This window comes from Magnolia sinica, chromosome 15 (assembly GCF_029962835.1).
Source record: "Magnolia sinica isolate HGM2019 chromosome 15, MsV1, whole genome shotgun sequence".
Classification (NCBI taxonomy): domain Eukaryota; kingdom Viridiplantae; phylum Streptophyta; class Magnoliopsida; order Magnoliales; family Magnoliaceae; genus Magnolia; species Magnolia sinica.
Genome location: NC_080587.1, coordinates 14,843,320 through 14,868,762, shown reverse-complemented (window position 1 = coordinate 14,868,762; position 25,443 = coordinate 14,843,320). Strand labels below are relative to the sequence as shown.

Sequence of the window (25,443 nt, the reverse complement as noted above, 5' to 3'; positions counted from 1 at the left end):
TTTTCCAGTCACTTCCAAATATGGAGGCAGATTGTGTAGCAACTCACGGGTAAAGTTTGTGGGGCCCACCATGATGTATGTGTTTTATCCATGCCGTCGGTACATTTTTCCAGTTCATTTTAGGGCATGCATGTAAAATTGTTGCATATCCAAGGCCCAAGCGGAACACATCACAGGAAAGTGGGAATTGAACACCTACCATTGAAAACTTCTTGGGGGCCACAAAAGCCTTAGATCAAGCTGATATTTGTGTTTTCCCCTCATCCATGTCTGTGTGACCTTAGGAACAGGTTGGATGACAAATAAACATACTGAACTGAAATCTGGTCCAACCATTCATTTTGAATCCCATCCAATTTTGAGGTGGTTGCGATCATTGCAAGCTCTAATACATACTTTAGAGAAGATGATCCCATACGAATTAAGAAGCTGTTGCACATGATATTATGAAAAAGAAAAGCTCTATCAAACAAAAATAGAGGACACTAATATCTAATGCAATCCAATAACATTTATCCATGGAGTCTACTTTGAAGAGAGAAGCAAACTCCTGTTTACAGTATAAACTACGGATGCCATCCATAATAATATAAAAAACTGCCTCAATTCAAAGGCAAGGAGAAACATAGGGGAACTTCAAACTTTCAGCCCGTTGGAATGATGCAGATGCTAGTCATGTAACGTTCCCAGTATGTCATCATCTCTATACAGATGATACCTGAAAAGGTTATAAACAACGGATATGTAGGTTAGCAATAGAATCATCATTTCCTTTGGGTTTCAATATTTTCAACTGAACAGGAGGCATTAAAATTGAAGAACACACAACGGCCACACTTAGGGAGGCATAGGATCCTTACCCCCATGGATACGCATGATTTATGGGTTTATGGGTTGTCATTTGTAAAAGTGGGGCCCATGTTTCAATCATTTAGGCCATTGGTCTGTTGGGGCCCCACTTTTAGTTCCATGGGAAGATCCTCACCTTTCAATGTGGGTCCTGCAAATAGACTCGAAAGAAAAATACAGCAATAGGTCCACATTCAAAAAAAAAAAAAAGAGGGGAAAAGAATTGGTGGCTAGGATGTTCCAAATCGGAAGATTTTTGGGGAATCATCCACAATCGGTTGCAACAAGCAAATGCCATGGTTCAATATAAAATGGGCCATGCCTGGTGGCGAGGATGTTCCCAATTTTCGATGATTTTTCTTAAATGACTTCAGAAAAATGATACTTGTAGTCAAGGTATTCACCGTTACCGATTTGGGGGCGTAATGACCGTTACGACCCCCATAACGGTTCCAAAAGAAAAAAAATGCTTGGAAATTTCTAGAAAATCTAGAATAATGTAAATATTCCAAATCTGTATTCATTTTTTGTTTTGAGCATGTTTATGGTAGTGTAGCGGTCCACTCTTTGGTGAGAGTGTTGTATTGGGTTTTTTGGTGAATTTATGAACATGTTTATGTGTCTTTAATGGTTACACATTACAATCAAGCATTAGAATTAGAAATTGGAAAGAAAAAAAAAATGCATATATACCACTTTTTTTTATTTTGTGAAAAAATGCCATCAGAGCTTCTATTTGCCCAAATCGCTTCGATCTACTAATTTAATCCTAAAAACTATAATACAAGTAGTCAAGTCTACTGTAAAATGTAGGAAAGTTTTTTGGAATAAGTTTTTTTTAAAAAAAAAAAAAAAAAACCTACTGCTCGTTTCACCCCTGTATGGCGTAACGGTCACGGCCGTTACCTATAAGTATCGGCCTTTACGACCGTATCGTAATGGATACGGAACACCTTGCTAGCAGTCATTCAGTGAATCTTCAAAGAAGAGATTGCTGAGGTTCAGCTCTTTCTTTTCTTTTCTTTTCTTTTTTTGAAGGTCAGTAAAGGTTCTAGTTACCCATTTGTTGCAAGGGTTTCAAAGAAGCTGATGGGTATCCGGTCACATACACTTTTAGAATGAGGACTCGAAGAGTTTGTCGCCAAAAATTCATTGCCATCTTTAGGATCGGTTAGCTGTTGCATCAATGTTTGTTTCTTTGGGCCACGCTGCTTCATCATCTTCTGTAACTAGTAGCTTTGACAGCTGGTGAATTAACATACTATCCAACATTGAGTAATCCTAGTTGTGTTTATTCTTGTCAATATATCGCAGTTGCTTTTCATGTAAACATATTGTGGCGCAATTCTTGTACAAATTATAGTTGTTGTGTTTATTCTTGTCGATATATTGCAGTCGCTTTTCATGTAAAAACATATTGCGGCGCAATTCTTGTACAAATTATAGTTTCTCATCTCTAGAATTCTACTAAACATAGCGTTGGAGGCCTATAAATACCACACTTTTTTGTTCTGCTCTAGAATTCTCCAAGCTTCAACCATTCACATGGCATAGTTGCACTACAATCCAGATTGTCTAAACTGCTGACTCAATTGTCAATGGTGCGCCACTTGGTTTCAACCATACACATGGCATAGTACGACAATCCAAAATGTCCGCATCACTTATTCAAATATAGACTATGGCCCACATGATTTCAGCCATGCACATGGCATGGTTGTACTGCAATTGATACTGTCCAAGTCACCAACTCAATATAGATGGTGGCTCACTTGTTTCCAACTGCACACGTGGCATGGTTGTAAGGCAATCCATTCGCCAAATCGTTAACTAAATTGGAAAGATCAACGATGGGAAAAATCTTAAAGGGAATCAATAGGAAGAAAAATCCAGACTTCTAGGTGCTATCCATGCATTGGATAGCAAAGAGGAAGGCCCGTTGATGGAAGACAACATAGCGGAGAGGTGTGTGTGTGTGGGTGTGTGGGTGTATTGAAAGGTGAGTGGAGAGGCCTGTATTGAAGGTGGAGCTAGAAAAGTACCTTCTCCAAGAAGAAAGAAAATTGAGGTAGCAGTCTCAGGTGGTGTGGTTGAAAGAAGGTGATAAAAACACCAAGTTCTACACAGCATTGCCAAATGCTATATGGACAAATCGGATCCCCATCCTAGTGGTTATCTTAGAAAGAATTGAGGGCAAAGATGAAATATGTGATGCAATAATCAACTTCTACTCCAAATTCTTGTCTGATGAGGGATGGAATAGGCCTTGGTTGGACAACTTGCATTTTGATGAAATTCAAGACTTTGAAGCAGCTTGGCTGGAAAGGGCTTTTGAGGAGGTGTTCAGAAGCAATTAGAAGTCTAGGGGCTTTTGAGGAGGTGTTCAAAAGCAATTAGAAGTCAAGGGCTGTAACTCCTGTGACGGATGGTTATCCCCTTTTTTTTCCAGTTCTTTTTGCAAGGACGTCAAAAGAGATGTTTTGGCTTATATCTCAAAGTTCTTCAAAAGAAGGCTAACCAAGGATATTAGTGCAACTTTTATTGCCCTTTATTCCTAAGAGAATGCTTGATAGATTTCTGTCCGATAAGCCTCATAGGGTGCCCATATAAGATTCTCATCAGAATCCTCGTGTCCAGGCTTCACAAGGTGCTGGGTGGTATTATTTAAAAAACACACAAAACGGATTTGTAATTGGGAGGCAAATTCTAGATGGAACTCTCATCACCCACGAATGTATCGACTACAGATTTGTAATTGGGAGGCAACCCTCTCTCTCTCTCTCTCTCTCTCTCTCTCTCTCTCTCTCTCTACTAGTGAGTGTGAATGATCCAAGGTTCAAACCCTAGTAGTGTTACATTTGTAAAAAAACAAAACAAAACAAAAAACAAGGAGCAATATGAGACCACCGATTACCTTGGAATTAGAGTCTGGGGATAGTTGGTGTTTTTCAAAATAAAAGTGGTGTTAATTTTCAAAATGGTAGACCAACTTTTCAAATCCAGAAAGTTGTTTTTTAAGGAAAAAAAAAAGTAATTCTTTTTAACTAAATTTTTGAAAAGGAGAGGGGAAAGTGGTCGGAGGGAACTTCAAGACCCTGCAAGGATAGTGTAAAGCATTGTCCGTGCTTGCATCATGCACAGGCAACGTGTGGACTCAGGTGCAAGAACTTTGAGGAGCCTTGATTTTTTATTTTTTATTTTCTAGTTGTTTGATTAGTGTCCTAGGCCAATCAAAATGTTAGGATGGCTCCTCAACTCAATCAAGTGCATCCAGTAGTGTGGGGCCTTACAAGGTCCAGACGAAAGCAATATCAACCTCAGATCGATAGTGCACAAGCACTATAACATCTCAATGTATTAATGTTAGAGATAGATTTGAATTTGAAGGGTGCGGTAGCATAATTTAAATATGGTGAACCAAGAGGCACCAGAAAGGAGCGTGTGTTTGTTTAGTCAAGTGTCTGTTCAGTTTGACTGAACAGGCACATTCAGGAGCACCAAAGTGACCCATCCGGTCTACAAGGTCATTACGAAAACGGCAAAGTTTCCTCTCTCTAATCTCTATCTTCTTCTCTCTCTCCCACCAGTTTTGTCAAATCAAGCTCTTCAAATTGGGTGTCAAGAACTATGAAAAAATTACAGAAATACAGAAATCAAGGTGTATCACTATAGAAATTATGTTTGGGGTGCGGTCCAAGCCCATATTTCTCTAGTTGGAGAGGTAGGCTTGTTGTGTCATATAGGCAAATTTACTGCAAATCTCTTAGAAACCAGTATTTCAAATAGGCAGGGGACGGACATTGCCTTAAAGATAGCGTCTAAGTAATGTGCCTCAAGCTTATCTTTTAATCTGATTATTATAATACGCCTCTTCCCATCTCTCTTAAAATTTCAATTTAAAGAATAATAACCTTAAGAGTGAACTCTAGGGGTTCGCAGAAGTAAGAGGTGCCTTCTGCCCAAGTCTTTGGGTGCAAACTGGGAAAACTTCCACCCACCTGCTTGGGGCTTCCATTATGTATTGGGAAGATGAACAAGCATCCTTGGCATTTGGTGGTGGAAAGAGCGAAGCAGAAATTATCAAGATGGAAAATTCATTATCTATCATTGTGGGGGAGAATTGCTCTGATCAAAGTCACTTTGGCTGGCATGCGTCTATACTATGTGGCTTTGTTCCAATGCCCGAGTAGTAATGTTCTCATGCTAGAAAAGATCCAAGGGACTTATTGTGGCAAGGGTTAAAAAACAAAGACGCGTTCCATTTGGTGAGTTAGGACAAGGTTTGTAAAGCAAGGAGGAAGGAGGCCTAAAATATATGATTGTAGCTCTTTTAGGAAAATAGTTATGGAGGTTCGGGGAAGAGGAGAGCTACCTTTGGAAATGTACTATTCTCGGCAAGTATGGGCAAAGGAAGATGATTGGTGCCCTCAATCGTCAGTGTGATGCAAGGTTGTATGTTTGTGGAAAGTGGTGCTAAGAGTCACAAGTATGTTTAGGTCTGTTTGGACTGGTGGAATCCAAAAGTATATTTGGAAAGGAAATCCATGGAAAGAATCCTAAAAAGGTTGTTTGTTTCAATTGCTGTGATTTCTAAGGAAATGCAGGATTGCCAATGGTCAAAAAGTGAAATTTGTCTCTTAGAAAGTGTCAAAATGAGAATGATCACGATTGTAGAAAAGGCTATAAGAGCTTCTCTCTCAAACTTATGGGTGAGGCATCTTTGAACATTGATGAGATTATCCAATACATATATCCATCAATTCCATCTATCTCATGTGTCCAGCATCAGTTCTCATGTAGTCAAGATAGCTCATTTATGTTTTACCTATTCCTCCACCTAGGGTCGATTGATTTTTCTACATGCTGATGAGATTGTACTTGCAAGTGACAGCGACTCTGTTGATCACATCATCTTCATTCTTGATTCACAAAGTGTCTCTTGATTAACAGTTTTCTATAAAGGACTTGGGTTTGTTGCATTATTTTTTAGAATCAAAGGTACTCTAGCTACTCGTGGAATCTCTCCCCTAGACCATGGTTTGAATCATCTATCAACTTCAAAGATAAAAGGTTATTAGCTAACTAATTGCTCCAACAACCAAGCTCAACTTCTAATGGTGATCCTTTACTCTTTTTTTAATCAACAATACTGATCCATATTTTACTTTTATCATAAATATATATAGTGACCTGTATTTTGATCCGTCATATTGCCACAAACATTCTTGGAGCTCTACAGCATCTCAATCTTACTCGGCCAAACATCTCCTATGTAGTAAATCAAGTTTGCCAATTCATGCATATTCCTGCCACAACTTATTTGTTGGTTGTCTAGAGAATTATTCATTATTTTAAGGGCGCTGATAATCATTGATGTTAAACTTGCCTGTTTTCTGCATGAATAGTTGGTGCATATAAAGATGTAGCATGGGTTTAAAATGTTGATGATTGATGACTGACTAATACTGCCTCTATCTTTGGCCCAAATCTTATTCTTGGTGTGCCAGGAAGCAACCTACTATCTCTCATTATAACATCAAAGCTGAGTGCTGGACATTAGCCTCCACTATAGTTGACATTATATTGGTGTGCATTTACTTCATCGTCTCATCATTTGCATTTCCACTTCAATGACCTTATTATTCTCCTCCAATCTTGTGTTTCAAGCTCCAAATAAACATATTGGGATTAAGCATCGTTCTTCTAGAAAAACAGATTTTGCAGGAGATATAATGGTTCTTTTGCCATCTCGTATTACCAACAAGCTGAGATCTTCACCAAAGCTCTTTCAAGAGGCTGTTTTCAATGGCTCAAAGCAAGTTAACCATCTTCTCACCCGATTTTGCCACCTTGAGGGGAGAGATAAGGGGTAAGTTACAGTAGAACAGTAAATATACTATGGTAGTATTCTTTTGTGTGTGTGTGTGTTATACGGTATAAATATAATAGTAAATATATTATAGTAACGTGCATGCATGCATCTCTACCATCCTCCTAGGCCTTGTAGAGTCCTCCTGGTCCTAGAGATGACCTTAAAGGCAAACACCATATTCATTTTATTAGTTGAGAAATGCATGCCTCCTATTTATCTTACAGTCCTCATTGCAAGCAAATAACTCAGCTTTGCTAATGAGAGTCAATGGTTCTAGAGCCAACCATGATGTCATTCTAGCATTTCCATCTTAGTGAAACCTGAAACGTTTGAATCCCTTGTCTAATAATTGGACTTGGAGACATCATGGGTGAGAATTGCTGCATTGTGGACTAGATGTGCCTTACTCTAGATAGGGTTCAAGAGTGGGTCTTCTATGCCCATGTCCCAATTTCAATGTCATCGTCATAGCAATTGGGCCAGCTTTACAAGCCCTGTTTTGCAAATCACCCCATTTACGGTCCTATCACCTACGAGTGAACGAGCCTTCATAATCCTTCTCACCACCTCAACCCAATCCGTTTCTCTTCTCATCTCCTTCAAACCCGACCCAACACGTCCATGTGCACTTTAAAAAAAAACTGCCCCAGATTCTCACAGTAGATACATGGACCATCTTAATCTGTTCTGCATTATTTATCTCCTACTTAACCTCCACTTATGCTACTTCAGATGATTCTACCCTTCTCAAACACCACAGATCTATGAATTTACTTAGTTCATTTTCATCATCAGAACTGACACTATGTTCTGGTAAGGAAGACACTGTAAATGGCTGAATATTTTCAATGTCAATGAGATGGGCAAATATTTTGACTACTTAATCTAGCTAAACACCTTGTTAAGATTCCCCATCAAGAAGAACAGAGGAAATTTTTCGATAGCTTCTACACTATCGCGCCCTCTTTGTATCTTTCTCGATGTTCTCTTTCTTACAATAAAATCATTGTTGCCTTTCAGTTCGCAGAAAAAAAACAAAAGAAAAAAGAATGTCAGCTTCAAGCTATAATGGTATGGAAGGGACCATCCTTCGAGCAATCTAACACTTGTAATTCTCCTTTCAAAGAGACAGTGGATGCTTCGTCCCTGCCATTATGGCATGGGAAGTGGGAACCCATCAGCAAATTACACGATCTGAAAAGGTGTCCAACTATAGGAGTATCCACAAACCACTTGCCCCTGCATGATATAAGCTATTGCATCATGTCATTTACTTCCCTGCTACAAAGCTCTAAACATTTATGCATTTCCATAGCAGTAAATTCAGAAAGTGATTCACAATGGATCAAATTGATGCTGCAATTTCCATGAGCCAAATTGTAGACAAGAAATGAATTTTCAACTTCCGATCCCAATAGCCAATGTAAAAGATTGGTGTAAATCCATACTGTTAAAAAGATTTCAAGCCATGCATATTAGGGCCTGTTTGATTTGTCAGATCAACTGTAATTACAATGTAAATGGGTAATAATTATTTACCTAGGTAATTACCACATCTTTTCCAATGGAGATGTGACAACTTACTTTTTTAACATTTAAATCGAGAAATTTACAAAATCAATGTGGGGCCCATTGTGTTGTATTTGACTTATCCACACCGCTCATTTGGTATGCCAGCTGAATTTAGGGCGTGAGCAAAAAAAATGAGTAAGATCCAAAGCTCAAGTGGACCACACCACAAGAAACAGCGGGAATCGAACGCTACCATTAAAAACTTCTTGGGGCCCTTAAAAGTTTTGGATCAAGCTGATATTTGTGTTTTCCCCTTATCCATGTCTGTGTGACCCTATGAACGGGTTAGATGATGAAAAAACCTCAATGTGGGCCCAGTGAAGAAAACAACTTTCAATGGTGGACGAATTAAGGCCATTGTTTCCTTTCGTGTGGGCCATTTGAGTGTTGAATCTGCCTCATTTTTCAGTTCATGCCCTAAAATATTCTAATAAAATAGATGAATGGTGTGGATATATCATATACATTACAGTTGGGTCCACAGATTTAAGTCAACATTTTTGTATTGATTTTCGAGGTGGAATTACAATCACATTTTCAAACCAAGTGAAAAAGTAATAATTACTTATTTACCATGATTTACATGTATCATGGGAAATCAAACATGAAACATCTACTCAAATCCTTAAAAAGAACAATACATTCACACGCACGTGTGTGGGTGGGTCATACTTACTCTTTGTCTCCCAGCTTCACTTCAGTCCCTCCATATTCAGGTAACAGAACAGTGTCTCCTTCCTTCAAAGCAACAGGAATAACATTCCCATCTCTATCACGAGCACCAGGACCCACCGCAACAACTTTCCCAGAATTCAACTGAATGAAGCAAATAAAAAATATCAATTAGTAATAAAAACGACCAAAGATATAATGAAACATTTTAAAGAAAAACATGTAACTCCTCAAGCCCAAAGAAACTAAGAAAATAACGAGATGTGCCCAATAGAACCAAATATCAAAAGGTAGAACCCATGGACAAATTTCAAGAACCTACATTCATGCACCAAATTGTTCTCGTTGATTCAAGAAGCATATAATGGCCAATATAAAGGCCACCTTAATTCTAAAAAGTTAGAGGTTTGCTACATCCACACATGTGTGGCGCCCTGCCCATCTACATGCAGACACATGTGCCAATGTGGAACATGTGTGCAAGATCTGAGCTTTCCAACAGTTGGAAACAATCATTAGATCTTCCCCCTAAAAAATCAGGCCATTTCACTCCTCAGGTGGGCCAAAAGGTACAAAGTAAACAAATGTTTTTTTTCTAGCCATCCATTTGTTTTATATGTTACAGCCTGCCTAAAGCATGAAATGGTTTGATTTTAGTCAGAAGATCTAAACAATGCAGCCACCTGATGGAAAGATCGGAGCACGCACTCATGTCCCATGTTGGCACATGTTTCCCACACATGTCGAATTAGCAAACTTCATAAAAGTAACAGCGGCAAACCAACCCACCCTACTTGATCAAAAGAGTCCGCATCGAGTGAGATTCCAAGAGTGCTATTGCTTGGGCTTCTGGATCTAGGCCAACTCCTTGGAAGTGGCAATTCATCATAGATGAAATAAGAGGGAAGGTCTGTTTGTTCCCTAATCTTCCAATCTTGTCTGTAGAGAGGCCACCAGTGTTTGGTCAAGGAAGCTATCGGCCAAGGATCTTTGTATGATGCTAAGGTTTATCCATTACCTTAATGGATATTATCTCATTTTCTATCTTTTAGAGAACTGATCCCCTACAGGCAGGTATTGTACCATCTTGACCGCCAACATGCCGCTTGTGTAGGGGACACCAGTACCGTAAGATTGGTAGGCCCGATCAGCTCATCACGTCGGCCACACCATCGGGATCGGTGGAAACCGACAGTCTGACTCCGCATAAAGGTTCAGCTCGCCTAGTAGTAGAGCAGACTGGTTTTCAAGAAGGGTTCGCCCGTATTGTCTTAATGGTAATGATTTCCCAAACATGCTGAATGTTGGCAGGAAAGATGGTCTGGTACCACAAGTTGCGGTACCATTGCCTGTAGCTGATCAGTTCTCTCTTTTAATGCAATTCTATTATTACCTACCCCAAAAAAAAAAAAAAAAACCGCACCATTTTTTTCCTTTTGGCAATGCAAGAGTACAGAGTTGTACTATTGTCTCAACATGAGTAGATCATGAAGGGTGTTCTTATAATCAAGGTGGGTGTAAATATGAATTTTATTTTATTTTAAAAAAAAAACACTAGAAGACAATAAATAAGAATCTTCACTAGAAAAGGAGTCTGATGGGATGATTTTCATCAGATAGTGTACCAAATCGACCAAAGAAACGGAAGATATTGAAAGCCCGAGTGAGATTTTCGAATTAAAAAGCTACCCAGAAGCAGAATATGACAATTGATCAGTAAGGGGAAGAGAAACAGATTTTGTAGAGAAGGTAAGTTCTTTGAATGAGGGGATTGGCAATTATTGGAATTTTCTTTTACCTTGTTCGTTTTTTCAGGAAGTAAAATTCCTGCATTGGTTTTCGATGGAGGGACGATTTTCTCGATGAGAATCCTGTTTAGAGAAGGAATCAAGCGCCTCGCCATGAGAGAGAGAGAGAGAGAGAGAGAGAGAGACGAAATGAACGAAAACCTCCCGGTGGTGCAGTAGGGTTTAAGAGGGTTTATTTACGTGTCAAATTACATAAATGCCCCTGATTTTTGTTCTAGAGAACAACCTTGATACTCCGGCGGGGACGCGGAGTACTCAACCCGTGAGTAAGTGACGTCACCAAGTTCTGTGGGCGCAACATGATGTATTTGTTGTATCCACACCGTCCATCCATTTGGATAGATCAATTTAGGGCATGATCCAAAGAATGAAGCGTATCCAAAGATCAAGTGGACCCCACCACAGAAAACAATGAGACAGTGACGCCCACCGTTGAAACCTGATGTTTATTTGAGATCCATCCTGTTCATAAGTTAACAGAGAGATGGAATAATGGAAAACAAATATCATCTTGATCGACCACTTATATGCCCCCAAGAAGCTTTTAACGGTTGACGATCAATCCTCATTGTTTTCTTTGGTGGGGTCCACTTAAGATTTCGATCTGTCTAATTCTTTGACTCATGCTCTAAAATGATATCTCCAAATGGATGGACAGTGTGTATACAATACATACAAGGTCCACTTGAGATTTCGATCGGTCTAATTCTTTAACTCTAGCTCTGTTTGGATTCGCGTATAAGGGTATATTGTATTGTATCCAACTATTGTTCATGTATACGTTTGATCAATTTCAAAATAGATAGAAATCAACATGATATAAATCAATGTTTAGATAGGAGGTATTGTTCGAACAAATATTCAGATTCTTCCTTCAATCAATGTTTGGATATGGCGTATTAAGGCTGTGTATTGTATATACATATAATATTGATAGCACTTGTACGACAGTAGCTATTTTTAAGTTCTCAAAATGGGAACCCAGGTGGGGCCCACTGTCATGTTTGTGAATAATCCTACCCGTCCATCCTTTTTGTGATTTCATGTTAGTACATGTTGCCAAAATTGAACTGTATCAAAAGTGGGCGTGAGTGTAATCCAGGATAATTAGACATCCATAGTTGAAATAAGGATGGGGCCATGGAAGTTTCGATTCATGCTAATATTTTTGTTTTTAGTTCATCCCAATAGGAATGACGTTATTAACGACATGGATGGCATCTTTGATGGACGAGGAGGATTATTTACAAACATGACAATGGCCCCACCTAGGTTACCAGTGCAGGAACTTCCTGTGAAAGGCGTATGCAAGAAATCCGAGCACATGGCAAAGTAGAGTTGATTCTCGATTTTCTGTGTGGATCCCTCAATGAGGTCCGCACTCATCCATACCGTCCATCTATTAAGGCCAAACAGCAAATCGATTTCATCCGATCAGAATTCCGTCTGTATATACCCCATCAACGAGGGGCCTCTTGCACTCCAAGAGGGCCATGCAACTTCTAACCTGAATCGGCTCACGGTTACAGGGTAGATGCATATCGCAGTACGATCGGAAAGGGAGATATTCGTCTTGAACGTTCGGCTTTTTGTCGGACGATCTGGTGGACGATTGCCCGATTTGCCACGATCCAACGTGGTAAGAAGTGTATTTTTCGACTATATTTTGAAATCAGACCTTCAGAAGCGAACCTTCTCAGCTGAATGGCCACATGTAGAAGGTCGGAGATGATCTAAGGCGTTGTTGGAGTAGAAATATTAGGTCCTTCTCAGATAGAAAGCCCTCTGTAATAGACTTCGCCTCTATCGCACGTGAATAGAGCGTCTTGAATAGGCTGTACTGAAGGAAACAGAGTCGTCTGACAATACACTACCGTTGTTTGAATTTTTTGAAGAAAGGATGTATTCGCGCGTATAGTGTTCCATGGATCTCAACTCCAAATCAAATACTATATAATGTATTTTAACCCCTTTAATATAATACAAGACACTCTTATACGCAAATCCAACCAGGCCCTAAAGTGATCTCTCCACATACATCACGGTGGAGCCTACATAACATGGTGACATCACTTCTTAGGCAATCACTAAATAATTGTAAACTTTTTTTTTTTGTTAGCTTGTTAGCACACCCAGTTCACACTTCACTATTTGCCACCCCCCACCAGGGAGTCGATGCCAAGACCTCAGTGTTGAAACGAGGTATCTTTCACTCAGTCTACTACTTGAGTTATGGATCAGGGTGTAAATAATTGTGAACTTTGAATATGCGTTACTGGCCCCATCTCTTATGGTTTATTAAAAGTATTCATACTGAATTAATACCTCAAATCGTTGATTACTTGATATCTGATGGATAGCTAACATGAAAATCAATCAACGGTTCAAATTCAACAAGCAAATTTTTATAAATTGGGGTATAATTTTATTAATATCATTTTATGTTTGTAGTCCTACAAAACTTTCTATGATTTGCATGGTTTAATTTGAATTATATATAATGCTATTAATGCACCAGGGTGGCCCATTGGGCTTTTGGGCATGGCCCACCTCAGGTTAAGCTTGGGCAAGTTTACAGGTTCAAGGGCCAGGATTCAGCTTATATTAAGGCCCACTTCTTAATGTTGAGGCACAATTCGACTAATATTCAGGCCCACATCTTAACGTTGGGGTGGTGCTCGTACAAATGTATGAGGTCTCTCCAGTTAGGAATCGTCGTACTCTTATTCATGTACATGCATACATGTAAGATGTTGTAAATGTCATATTCTTAGGAAATTTTCACATGCTCTCTTTAGCAGTGATCTATATAATCAATTTACAAGAGAAGTATTCTATTAATTCATCTGTTAATATATTTTTTATGGGATTTTTTATATTTTTAGTAAAGAAGAAAACTCTGTATTATCATTCTATGCATAATACATGAACATCCTCAATTTACTCATGTTAGTGCTCCAACCCACTCCTCTCTGTTACCGAACAAACCCTCAAACTCATGTTCTGGCTCAGGCCCAGCAGCACAGGCCGAGTCTAGGCTCAGGCATATGTTAAACAATGCGTGTTGGATGGAGTTTGGCCTTGCCCTAACCTAGCCACACCCCTAGTTAAACATGAGTCACGTTTAAAATCACAAATGCCTGCGTATCTCAGAGTTTGCTGTCTTACACTCAATTCGCTGCATGCAGCATAGTTGCCACAATGGAAAGGAGTGTGGCAAGATGTCCCCCCAACCATGAAATCATCATACTAAAAAATCAGGCAGTTTCAATAATCCCATTAGCCATCCTTATAGCAAAAAGAATGGATGGTTTAAAAAGAATAGTCAACGGTCCACATTCAACTTATATGTATTGCCCCACCCAACCATTTTTGCACATGATAATCTTCACAATGGGCCCACCATTGTGACTTTCACAGAGAAGAATTGCTGCTAGTAACGACTCTTCCGATTCCATGCCCGTAGTTCCCTTGAATTTTCATCTAGAAAGGCAAGATCATTTCATATCATTTAACGAGAGTTGGAAGAGGCGTGCAAAATTAGTGTTCGAAGTATCGATATCGTTATGAGTTTCCCTAGCTAGGGATACAGAAACAATATCGATATTACCGATAATATCGTTGATAACCGAAAATGCAGGAAAACATGAGAAAATGGTAGAAGTGAAACTTCAGGATATGCCAAAATACACATATTTACATATATAGGAATAAAAATTTTGTAGAAAAAATGTATACACAATAAGTTTCCATTTAATGGGAGCTTAAAAGCATATGTTGTCATAAGAAACAATCTTACCATCCCATTGATCCCATCTAAATAAACATCTATCGATATTGCAGAATATCAATAACTCATAATATTTTGTCAAGAAGTCATCAACAACTGGAAAGAAAATGAAAGATTATGGCCTTGATATTGAGCATGTTGCAATAACGATAATATTGTAATATTATCAATATTAGCAATAATAAATTGAAAACAGCATACAACAATGTGCTCATAAAAAAATTAATAAGATTTTTTTTCAATAAACAAACTTTTTGCGATATCTATTCATTGATGATATTATTGAAATATCGCCGATGTGTTGGGAAGCGCGGAAGGTGAGCCCTCAAGATCTGACGGTCTATACGAAGTTTGGAACCCTCACAAAGCAGAAGAACGGTGCTTCAACGGCCCACCTATCTACTACTGGAGCAGATGGAACTATTCACACCTCTGATCCTACGGTATATAGTGGCCCTAGATTGCGATCTATGGATCAGATCGTCCCAAGGACAAGCTAAAATGGACAGACTATAGTGCACACAATATCTCTCTGTATACTCTCGGTTTATCGTATGACTCAATACTTTACACGAGAGAAGCGCATTCCTTTTTATAACAAAGGAAAGAGAGTTTGGGTGGGATTGGGATGAGGCCAAATAATCCAATCAAATCTCTATCTTCAATTAAAAATCAAATTCATATTTGAATTTGAAATTCAAAGGAAGAGACCGGAGAAAACATGGGACGTACCCACTAGTGATTGGTCACAAGTGGGCCCCACTGGCCTGCGTCCAACATCTCCCACTCAATCACATTGTGGGATAGACACATAAATTTGTTCATCTAACTTGCCTAATAACAATCAAAGAACCAAACATCGCGATCAAAAGAATCAGAGGTGTGAGACCAGCTGGATCACCATAATCTTCTCACAAGTGCTTAAGTACTAAGTGATCACCTGACTAGTACTCAATAACCCAAGCTTTGTAATGCCTGTCCTAGTCCGCATGACCACATCGGATGGAGTTAACTCCCGACCTGGAGTACTCGGCCAACATACGCATTTATCTAACTTATCGAGTTATTTTGAAAACTTGATTTTTTACAAACTTCGATTGAAACCAATTTAAAGCAATACTTATATATATATATATATATATATATATATATATATATATATATATATATATATATATATATATATATATATATATACTTTTTAAGAAAAATATTGTTTACAAAAGTCTAATAAAAATAACTCGATAGTGCCGGCGGATAAGTCTTCAAGTGCGTATTTATAGTTCTAAAAACTTGGTATAGTTGTCACGGGATCTTCCCCACGCAGATGTGTAATTTGAAATTAATCAAGCCGCTTTCCTAGCGTAACTGAGTCTGGCTAATCAAGGACCTTTCGTCATAGTACACTAAAGTAGCGACACTCAATCTCATCCTCATATATACAAGAGGAGGATAGCTAAGGACACAAAGAGTCACCTACGGGACTGGCTACTCGCACGTTGTAATGATTAGATCGAATCAAAGCAATCTGTAGGTAATAGGACCCAGTACACGGCTACAATCCACGTCGTAGAGTAGACAATACTAGGTAAATGTCGGGTCTACAATACACAGGTCATTCCACATGAGGTACGACTCATCTCATAACCTCATAACCTGGCTTTAATTTCAGGCCATAACATTGATCGCATGTAACAGAATGGTACGATTATGTTATTCGACTGTATCAGTCTCATCTACAATCTTTATAAGATTGTAGGCGGATACGACTCACTCATATCCTCATCCTCTATTATTCACAATAAAGGGAAGTTCATACCTTAATGTATAAACATAGCCCCAAATGTACCTGTCTTGTACATTCAAGGTTGGTCAACCCGTACGAGTGGGTGACCGGCCTGCCGATAAAAATAGAAATCCCACATGATTTCAAGGTAAATGTTGATGATCTTCATACCTAGTTTATATTAGTGTTCAATACTGGATAAAAGGAATATATTATTCATGAAAGATCGAATGTCTTACAAAACAAGTACATCATTCAAACTTTCCTCAATCCCATTTGTCTGACGTGAACCTGAAATAGATCTCTAGCTATAGGTTTCATCATGGGATCAGCCATCATCTCCTTAGTAGGAATGTAGCTGAGGGCGACCTTTTTATCTCTCACTTGATCACGGACGTAATAATACTTGATTTCAATGTGCTTAGATTTTTTGTGGTGTTTAGGGTCATTTGCCAAGTCAATGGCAGAAGTATTGTCTATCTTCAGCGATATAGGCTGACGAACACTCGGTACAACACCCAGACTCAATAGAAATCTGCGAACCCATACACACTCCTGAACTGTAGCACAACATGCAATGTACTCGGCCTCCATAGATGAAAGAGCTGTGGATGTCTGTTTCTTACTCGACCATGAGATAGCTCCTCCTCTGAATAAGAATACATACCCTGAAGTAGACTTTCCCTCGTCGGCGTCATTACCCCAAGTAGCATCTGAATATCCTTTGAGCTCGAGGTTTGTGCCTTCATAACACAACATTAGGTCTTTTGTTCCTCTGAGATAACAGAATATACGTTTGACGGCTTGCCAATGAAACTGTCCCAGGTTACTCTGATAATGGCTGACTATGCCAACTGCATAGTTAATATCCGGTCTGGTACAAAGCATAGCATACATTAAGCTCCCTACTGCACTTGCATAAGGTACTGAGGACATAGCTAATTTCTCGGCTTCAGTTTGGGGACACGATTTCTTGTCTAGCTTGGTAGCTTTATCCATAGGGGTTTCAACAGCTTTTGAATTTTCCATCCTGAACCGCTTTAAGATCTTTTGTATATAGGTTGCTTGAGACAAGCCTAAAAATTTCTTAGGGCGATCCCTGATGATTTTTACTCCAAGAATAAAGTTGGCTTCACCGAGGTCTTTCATCTCAAAGTTCGAGAATAGCTAATCTTTAGTTAATATCAACAATTGTATGTCATTACCAGCTAACAGGATATCGTCTACATATAGAGATAGTATCAGAAAAGATCTTCCAGACCGTATCATGTATACACAATGATCTTCTTCACTTATCGTGAATCCAAAAGTGGTGATGGCCAAGTGGAACCTCATGTACCATTGTCTTGAAGATTGCTTCAACCCATAGATAGATTTCAACAACTTGTAGACTTTCTTTGGATGCTTTTTGTCCACATAACCCATGGGCTGTTGCATGTATATCTCTTCATCCAAGTTACCATTTAAGAATGCGGTCTTTACATCCATCTGATATAACTCTAAGTTTAAACTTGTGACAATGGACAAGATCATGCGGATTGAGGAGAACTTTGCAACAGGTGAAAAGGTCTCATCGTAATCAATGCCTTCTTGTTGTGTAAAACCTTTAGCAACTAATCGTGCTTTATACTTGTCCACTGTACCATCTGCATTTCTTTTGATCTTAAGTACTCATTTATTACCTATCGCTTTGCGATTGGAAGACAGATCAACAAGTTCCCAAACTTTATTTTTCTCCATGGAAGCGATCTCTTTGTCCATAGCATTTACCCAATCGGCCGAGTTAGAAGATAATAATGCATTCTGATACGAATCAGGTTCATCATCATCAACTGCAACGCAAGAGAATGTTTGCCCCTCAATATCGAAGTATCTTCGGGGAATCAATCCTCTTTCGCTTCGACGTAACTCAGGAGCCTGCTGAGATGTCCTCCCACTGTCCTGATGAACTACAGGAGCATCTTCATCTTGAGGAGTAGAACTCCCACTCTCCTGAGATACATCGGGTATTTCAAAAATTTCTATTGGAACCTTTTGCTTCATTCAGCTCGGGTATCTATCTTCAATGAAGGTAACGTCTCGGGATTCTATCTCAATCCATCGTCCATGGTCCTCATAAACTAGAACGTATCCCTTTGAATGCATATGGTACCTTATGAACACGCATTCAATGGTTTTACTATCAAGTTTACCTCTATGCGGAGTAGGTAGCAAAACATATCTTAAAGATTCCCAAGGGCGTAAGTTGGCTAGAGAAGGAGTCCTCCCAGACCACATCTCATATGGAGTCTTATAAATGGATTTGGATGAGACTCTATTAAGGACGTAGATGGCTGTTAACAGTGTGTCTCCCTAGAATGTGGTAGAGAGATTGGCTTGTGTCATCATCGATCTAACCATGTCCAATAGTGTCCTATTCCTTCTCTCTGTAACACCGTTTTATTGTGGAGGGTAAACCATTGAGTACTGTCGAATAATTCCAACGTTTTCACAATATGATTTAAACGTTTCAGATGTATACTCGCCACCTCTATCAGATCGAAGGATTTTAATCTTTTTCTCAAGCTAATTTTCTACCTCAGCTTTATATTTAAGAAAATAATCAAAAGCCTCAGATTTGTGTGAGATGAGATACACATATCCATAGCGCGAGTAATCGTCAATGAAAGTGACAAAGTATTGACATCCGTTTCTGGCATGTACATTAAATGGTCCACAGATATTTGAATGGATTATCTCTAGTGTGCCCTTGGACCTAGCCGCTTTGGGAAATGGTTTCTTCGATGTCTTCTCAAATACACAATATTCACAAAATGACAAATCAACTTTGGATAAGGAGTCTAACAGACCAGAATATACTAGTCTTGTCATACGATCATTTCCTATGTAACTTAACCTCACGTGCCATTTTTGATATTCAGATACTACAGTTTCATTCGACATAACAGATAAAGCAAGAAGGGCATTATCACAATCTACGTTCAGAATAAATAAATCTAAAATTAAATTTTTCCATACAAAGATGAGGTTATTCAGTCTCAAAGAAACTCTTGTCCCGAAAAATCGAATATCAAAACCATCAAATAATAACCTAGAAACAGAAATTAAATTTCGACGCATCCCCGGTACAAAAAGAGTATCACGAAGGATTATTGTTTGCCCTATGCACGTACGGATATGAAGAACGCCAATCCCTAGTACGTCTTCAACAGCGTTATTGCCCATATACAGCTTGTAACTTCCTTTGGATACAGGCTAGAATTCCTCGAGTCCTCAACGACTCTGTATCACGTGCTTTGTTGCGCCTAAATCCAAAATCCACTCGTTAGATATAGTATCAACGGAAAATATTTCAGAACAAACGCCTACTTACAAAGTATCTTGTGACTGAGAAATTACCGTCTTTTTGTGGGCACACTGCCGAGCATAATGGCTGGAATTTCCACAGACAAAACAGACTATATTTGTCTTTTTCTACTTCTTCTTTCCATTCTCCTTCTTGAGATTTGGAGCAGATGTTGTGGTCTTCTGTTCTTGATTATTTTTCTTCGCCTTCTTGCAAGTTTTGAACCGTTTATTATTAGCTTTCCGCTTATGGGTCTCTGCTACAAAGGCCTTGGCCGAACCTGACTGAATTGCATTCATTTCAACCTCACGTACCAAGTGGCCACAAAAGTCTCTGAACGTAGTGATAGAATTAGTATGGTTCAGAATTCTTTTGATTTTGGCCCAAGATTTAGACAAGGAATGGTGCATGGCTATAATCTTCTGATTTTCAGTCAATTTACACCCAACATTCCTAAGGGCACCTATCATTTGCTCCATCTTACGAATATGATCTTTGATGGGGCAGCCGACAGGCATCCTGTACTCCTAGAATTCTAATTTCATTGCCCTAACTCTCGCATCTGACTTATGCGCATAGGCGTCAGTGCTTCCTAGATTCCCTTAGTGGTTTCATGCACTTCATACGTAGGTATGAGTTCTTTGTGCATAGTGCTAAGAAGGACATTATAGGCTGAACGATTTTATTTTCGCCACTTATTATAGCGAGTCATCGCAATCCTATGTTTTTGTAAATTTTCGTTTTTAGCCAGGATGGGTTCCTCTTGAACTACATCGAGTGTGTGAGATATGTCGTCTTCGTCCAGAAGGCATCGCACCGCGCGGGACCATTCTTCGTAGTTGTTACCGTCGAAATGTTGTCCTTTCAGTTGTTCAGCGATTAACGCTTTGGTGGCCATCTCTACATTGCATAAGTATCACTACTTAGCTAAGATCTAAAGTATTGACACTAATCATCAGCATTTCTATGTGTTATATAAAATTTCAAAGTATAAAAGCAGTTAACAAATCTTAATGAGATCTGAAAGTCCACATACCCGAATGGGCGGTGTAGAACAATCAAGTTTTCTAATTAAGATGGGTTTAATACTTTAATAAGAATAAATTTGTATAACTTGCAATCTTCCATTACATGGTTGCATGCATCATTGGTGGAGGAGAATAAACTCCCACTCAGGTTATGCACAACCTTTATATGTGCATAGAGAGTATCTAAGCACTAAGTTTTTCTATATTTTTTGATGAAAAATAAGGGGGCTTAGATCTAAACACATCAAGCCGAATATTTTCATGCATATTAACATCATCATTAGAAAGGAAAAATCAAGTGCTTGGATATAAAGAGAGTACAATCTTCACCTGTGATCATGACCATTAGTGATGGATCCGATCATTACCGTTAATGATCATTATTGATGATAGATCCGTTCATCAACATTGATCATCATGGTTGATGATCGTTTCATTCACTAATGAGCTCTAGATCAATAGTGAAGAAGAAAGGAAACAACATTCATATGCATGAATCTTAGATCAAATAAAAAAAACAGGTATAAAGTAGTAACATGAAATAAAAAAATAAAAAATTCAAGGTTCAGGTGGACCACATCATTCTAGCTTATATCTCTCAGGACCATCTTAAAAAAAATGGTGGTCTGACTGATTTAAAATCGTTGGGCGCATTAGGCCTGAGTCATCAGTCAGCACTAACCCGTAGCCCAGGTTAACGTAGTACCCTCCACTCTAGGAACCAAGTAGCCTAGGCTTTTGCCCAAGTTACATGACTCAACCGCTCATTTTAGAATAGCCGAGCTAGCAAAACTGACAGGACCCTTTTCTACGGACCCAAGCCAGCCGTCCTCATCACCTCAATAAAAAAAAAAAATGGGATATTAAAACCATCTGATTCCTGTGATTTTTGCCAAGTAGCGGATGGGTACTGGACCTAATGGAGGGTTCCTATACACTTAGCCCACCAAGAGCATAACTCTTATCTTATTTGGCAGGTCATTATAAATGCACCATAGTTGGATTTTGGTGCAGCAAACACACTCCATTCATGTGGGTCCAGACTATGGGTGTGACTCATCCAAGTTGACTTGGTCATAATTGGGTCCAATCTTGTTCAATTGAATTCAATCAGACTCCAATCAAACTATGCCTAGGATCTGATACATCCCCATGGATAGGATCTGATACGACCCTATGGATCCATACCCTCCAGTTAAGCGGACCATGTCTTGGATGAGTTCATGTCCACAATTCCCTTTCATCGGAAGTTCCAAACTATCCCAACACATTATCCATGATGGCCAAGATGAGTTTTCAGAAACACTCCAAGAAAAAAGAATGCCCATGCACCTGATGGATGGACGGTTTGGATTCATCTTATACCATGTGATCAAACCCACATGAATAGCTGACGTCACTATGGCTGATGTTATGAACATCAGTCAATCCGTTTCTGCAACAGCAGTGGTGTAGTTCAATACAACATGGATATTGCTGGTATGATGTACACTAGCGGATCAGCTTCCCACGTGTACAACAGCAATGATTTAGTTGTTTTGAGATACGTCACTGACAGCAAGATAGATGGGTATGCATTATGGTGACGGGTTTTGAACTAACACGTATATAGACGGCCATGCGGTCTTCTCACCATCCGGGCCCCAATAAGTTTTTAACTGTAGGCACACATGATAACATAAATAACACATGTATAAGATCCCATCTTTCCATCCAATTGGATTTTTTTATTTTTATTTTTATTTTATTAGGGCCAATCCACGATCACTTTGCAGATGGACGGTCCAGATTCTACTAGAAAGACAACATACTTACACATAGCTATAGCACACGAAAAATGCTAGATAATGTTAATGTAGTGCTGCATGTGTTCAATATCCTAGTGTAGGCCTGGCAATGGGTGGGGCCCAGGCCTAGTATGTAGTGCTGTGTTGAGAGATACGTCACCAGCATCCATTTAGTGGTGTAGTTTAATAAACAAGTATTGCTGTATATTGGGTGAGATGTACACGTATGTACTTCAATACAACAACTTATGTAAAGTACCATAAAGTATACATCCATGCCGTCGATCCGTTTCGACAGCTTAATTTAAGGCATGCTTACAAAAAAAATCATATCCAAAGATAAAGTGCTAGTAGATCATTTTAAGTTCAAGCATTAATAGCGAAGAAGCTGTCCATTTCGGAAATCACTTGGGCCACATGTGAACCTTATTTACTTAACCATTGGTTAAAATTTTGGTATACATGAGGAGCCCACTCCATTGATATGGGGAACAAGAGCAAGATCTTAATCAATACATGAGGGGCCCACTCCATTGATATGGGCCCACTCCATTTTTCTTCTCAAGCCTAAAAAGAAGCACGCCGAATGGATGGATGTTAATACATAAGCAATATTTCTGATGTACAGCCTAAAATCAAACATGGATTCCAATTCAAAAAGAAAGGATGAGACACTTATCTTTTTAGATGAAAATAACCGGAGATCCGCCGTTGAATGCTCTGATACCACTATAAGGAAGCGCGGAAGGTGAGCCCTCAAGATCTGACGGTCTACACGAAGTTTGGAACCCTCACAAAGCAGAAGAATGGTGCTTCAATGGCCCGCCTATCTACTACTGGAGCAGATGGAACTATTCACACCTCTGATCTTACGATATATAGTGGCCCCGGATTGCAATCTACAAATTAGATCGTCCCAAGGACAAGCTAAAATGGACAGACTATAGCGCACACAATATCTCTCTGTATACTCTCGGTTTATCGTATGACTCAATACTTTACACAAGAGAAACGCATTCCTTTTTATAACAAAGGAAGGAGAGTTTGGGTGGGATTGGGATGAGGCCAAATAATCCGATCAAATCCCTATCTTCAATTAAAAATCAAATTCATATTTGAATTTGAAATTTAATTCAAAGGAAGAGACTGGAGAAAACATAGGACGTACCCACCAGTGATTGGTCACAAGTGGGCCCCACTGGCCTACGTCCAACATGATGCACTTGTGATACAAACTTCATTACACAGTAAAAAATATTGGCGAGTAGAATTTACACAATTGAAAATATTGGCGATAACATATGTTAGCAATACTTAGCGATGCATTGCTGATGTCTGGAATTTCTAATACTATCGGTGTTATCAGTATCGCTACCAGTGTTACCGGTATCGCCAAGCTAAAGATAACGATAATATCATAGATAATTCAAACAACGCTAATGATTTCTTTTTGCTCTGAAAGACCGTTGTTGGTATTTCACCTTATAAAATAGACTTATGAGCGGTGATTGACACCGTTGAAAACCCATTTCCCTATTTAATGTGGATTTGCTAGTGTTGCTGTTGTTTGCTTCCTTCGTCCTGTAGGTTGATTTTGTGTGTACACTGCCTATGCAATTCTACTGCTGTTGTTGCTGTTGATTATGATGTTTCTGTTGGCAGTTTGCAGATGAAAAACACTTCACTTTGGATATGTTGTTTATTCATTCTCTTTATTTTATTTATCCTTAAAAACAAACAGAGAAATTTCATTGAGTAAAATGATAAAGAAACATAAATTGGGTTGGAAGAACGAAGAGTTCATATTGCTTAATAGGTCTGGAATTTGAGAAATTGGACACACTTGATGGGCCGTCGGATTTAAGTGTCAATATGCCAGGCAGGCGTACGGTGGAGATAGCTTTATAACGGTGGAGATAGCTTTATAATATACTGGCTCCCAGAGTTCATATGCTGGCCATGGAAACTACCTATCGTCCAGATGACTGGCAAGAAGACAGGCCATGAGCAATTCATCTGTGAATTATTGCACTAGGACTGGAATGAATGGCCATGGAAAGCACCCTGCAATTCATTCATGTAGATATAAAAATTTACCCTTCAAGCTGCCAGTTTATATATGTGGGGACCATGTTAAAACAATCTAAGCCATTAATATGGACTCTTCATGGATGGGCCATGTACCAAAAAGCCCCCAGACTGGGACCCTAGCTGTACAACGGAGTCTTTTCTTGGTTCAATGTGAACTGATTCTGTGTTTTCTTTCTAAACCAACTATCGAAGAGTTAGGCTTCTTCAAATATGGGTTTTTTTTTTTTTTTTTGGTGCATGGGCCGCCCAGTGGGACACATGGAACTAAATCCGGATCTGGCCTGCAACCCTAAGTGTTGAGGGGCTCACCATGATGTTTGTGTTTTATCCACTCCATCCATCTGTTTCACCAACTCATTTTAGGACATTTGCATAGACGAAGACCCAAAACGCAAGTAAGCCACACCACATGGGGCAGTGAGGATTGAACACCGACAATTTGAAACCTTCTTGGGCGCCACCGGATCAAGCTGTCATTTGTTTTTTCCCTAAGCCATTGGGAAATCATCTTATGAAGGTGTGGGCAGATGAACATCATGGTTGGGCCGTGGAAGGTTTCAACTGTGGGCATTTCCATCCCTACTGATTCCTATGGTGTGGCCACTTGAGTTTTGGATCTCATGTTTGGGCCAGTGCCCTAAATGAGCTGGCAAAATGGATAGACGGAGTGGGACCCACAAGTTCTTGGGCTAGTAAGATGGTTGCAGGCAATCCGCATGTGTGTTTGGATCACGTCAAATCATAGTAATGTAGTGTAATGAGGAGTTAAAAAGTAATAATTACCATTACTACCATATTCGAAAGTAAAACAGAGTACTGTCCTTGTGCAATACTCTTCCATT

General features: G+C 39.2%; 2 protein-coding genes across 3 annotated transcripts in view; both read right to left on the bottom strand.

Moving 5' to 3' along the window:
* Window positions 1-335: 335 nt before the first annotated feature.
* LOC131228248 (10 kDa chaperonin, mitochondrial-like) lies at window positions 336-10,927 on the bottom strand. The gene is made up of 3 exons (XM_058224152.1): window positions 10,764-10,927; window positions 8,970-9,109; window positions 336-718 (listed from the first exon to the last, which is right to left on the bottom strand). Exons 1-3 carry the CDS (start codon window positions 10,866-10,868, stop codon window positions 670-672), a joined length of 294 nt encoding a protein of 97 aa, XP_058080135.1. The 5' UTR covers window positions 10,869-10,927; the 3' UTR covers window positions 336-669.
* Window positions 10,928-14,102: 3,175 nt separating this feature from the next.
* LOC131228246 (hydroxymethylglutaryl-CoA lyase, mitochondrial-like) overlaps window positions 14,103-25,443 on the bottom strand; it is a 97,467-nt gene continuing 86,126 nt past the window's right edge. The window contains exon 3 of one of the 2 annotated variants that reach the window (XM_058224150.1): window positions 14,103-14,256. The gene's annotated coding sequence lies outside the window, so the exon portion shown is untranslated. Of the gene's footprint in view, window positions 14,257-24,446; window positions 24,575-25,443 lie in introns of those variants that run through there. The other variant, XM_058224147.1, reaches the window with a different exon arrangement.

Bases quoted from the DNA above. Each gene is read 5' to 3' on its own strand.
- LOC131228248 (XM_058224152.1), bottom strand. From the start codon at position 10,868: ATGGCGAGGCGCTTGATTCCTTCTCTAAACAGGATTCTCATCGAGAAA. The intron at 9,110-10,763 runs GTAAAAGAAAAT...TGCTTCATTCAG, and splicing joins TTCCTGAAAAAACGAACAAG to TTGAATTCTGGGAAAGTTGT. The intron at 719-8,969 runs GTAAGTATGACC...TAACCTTTTCAG, and splicing joins GTGAAGCTGGGAGACAAAGA to GTATCATCTGTATAGAGATG.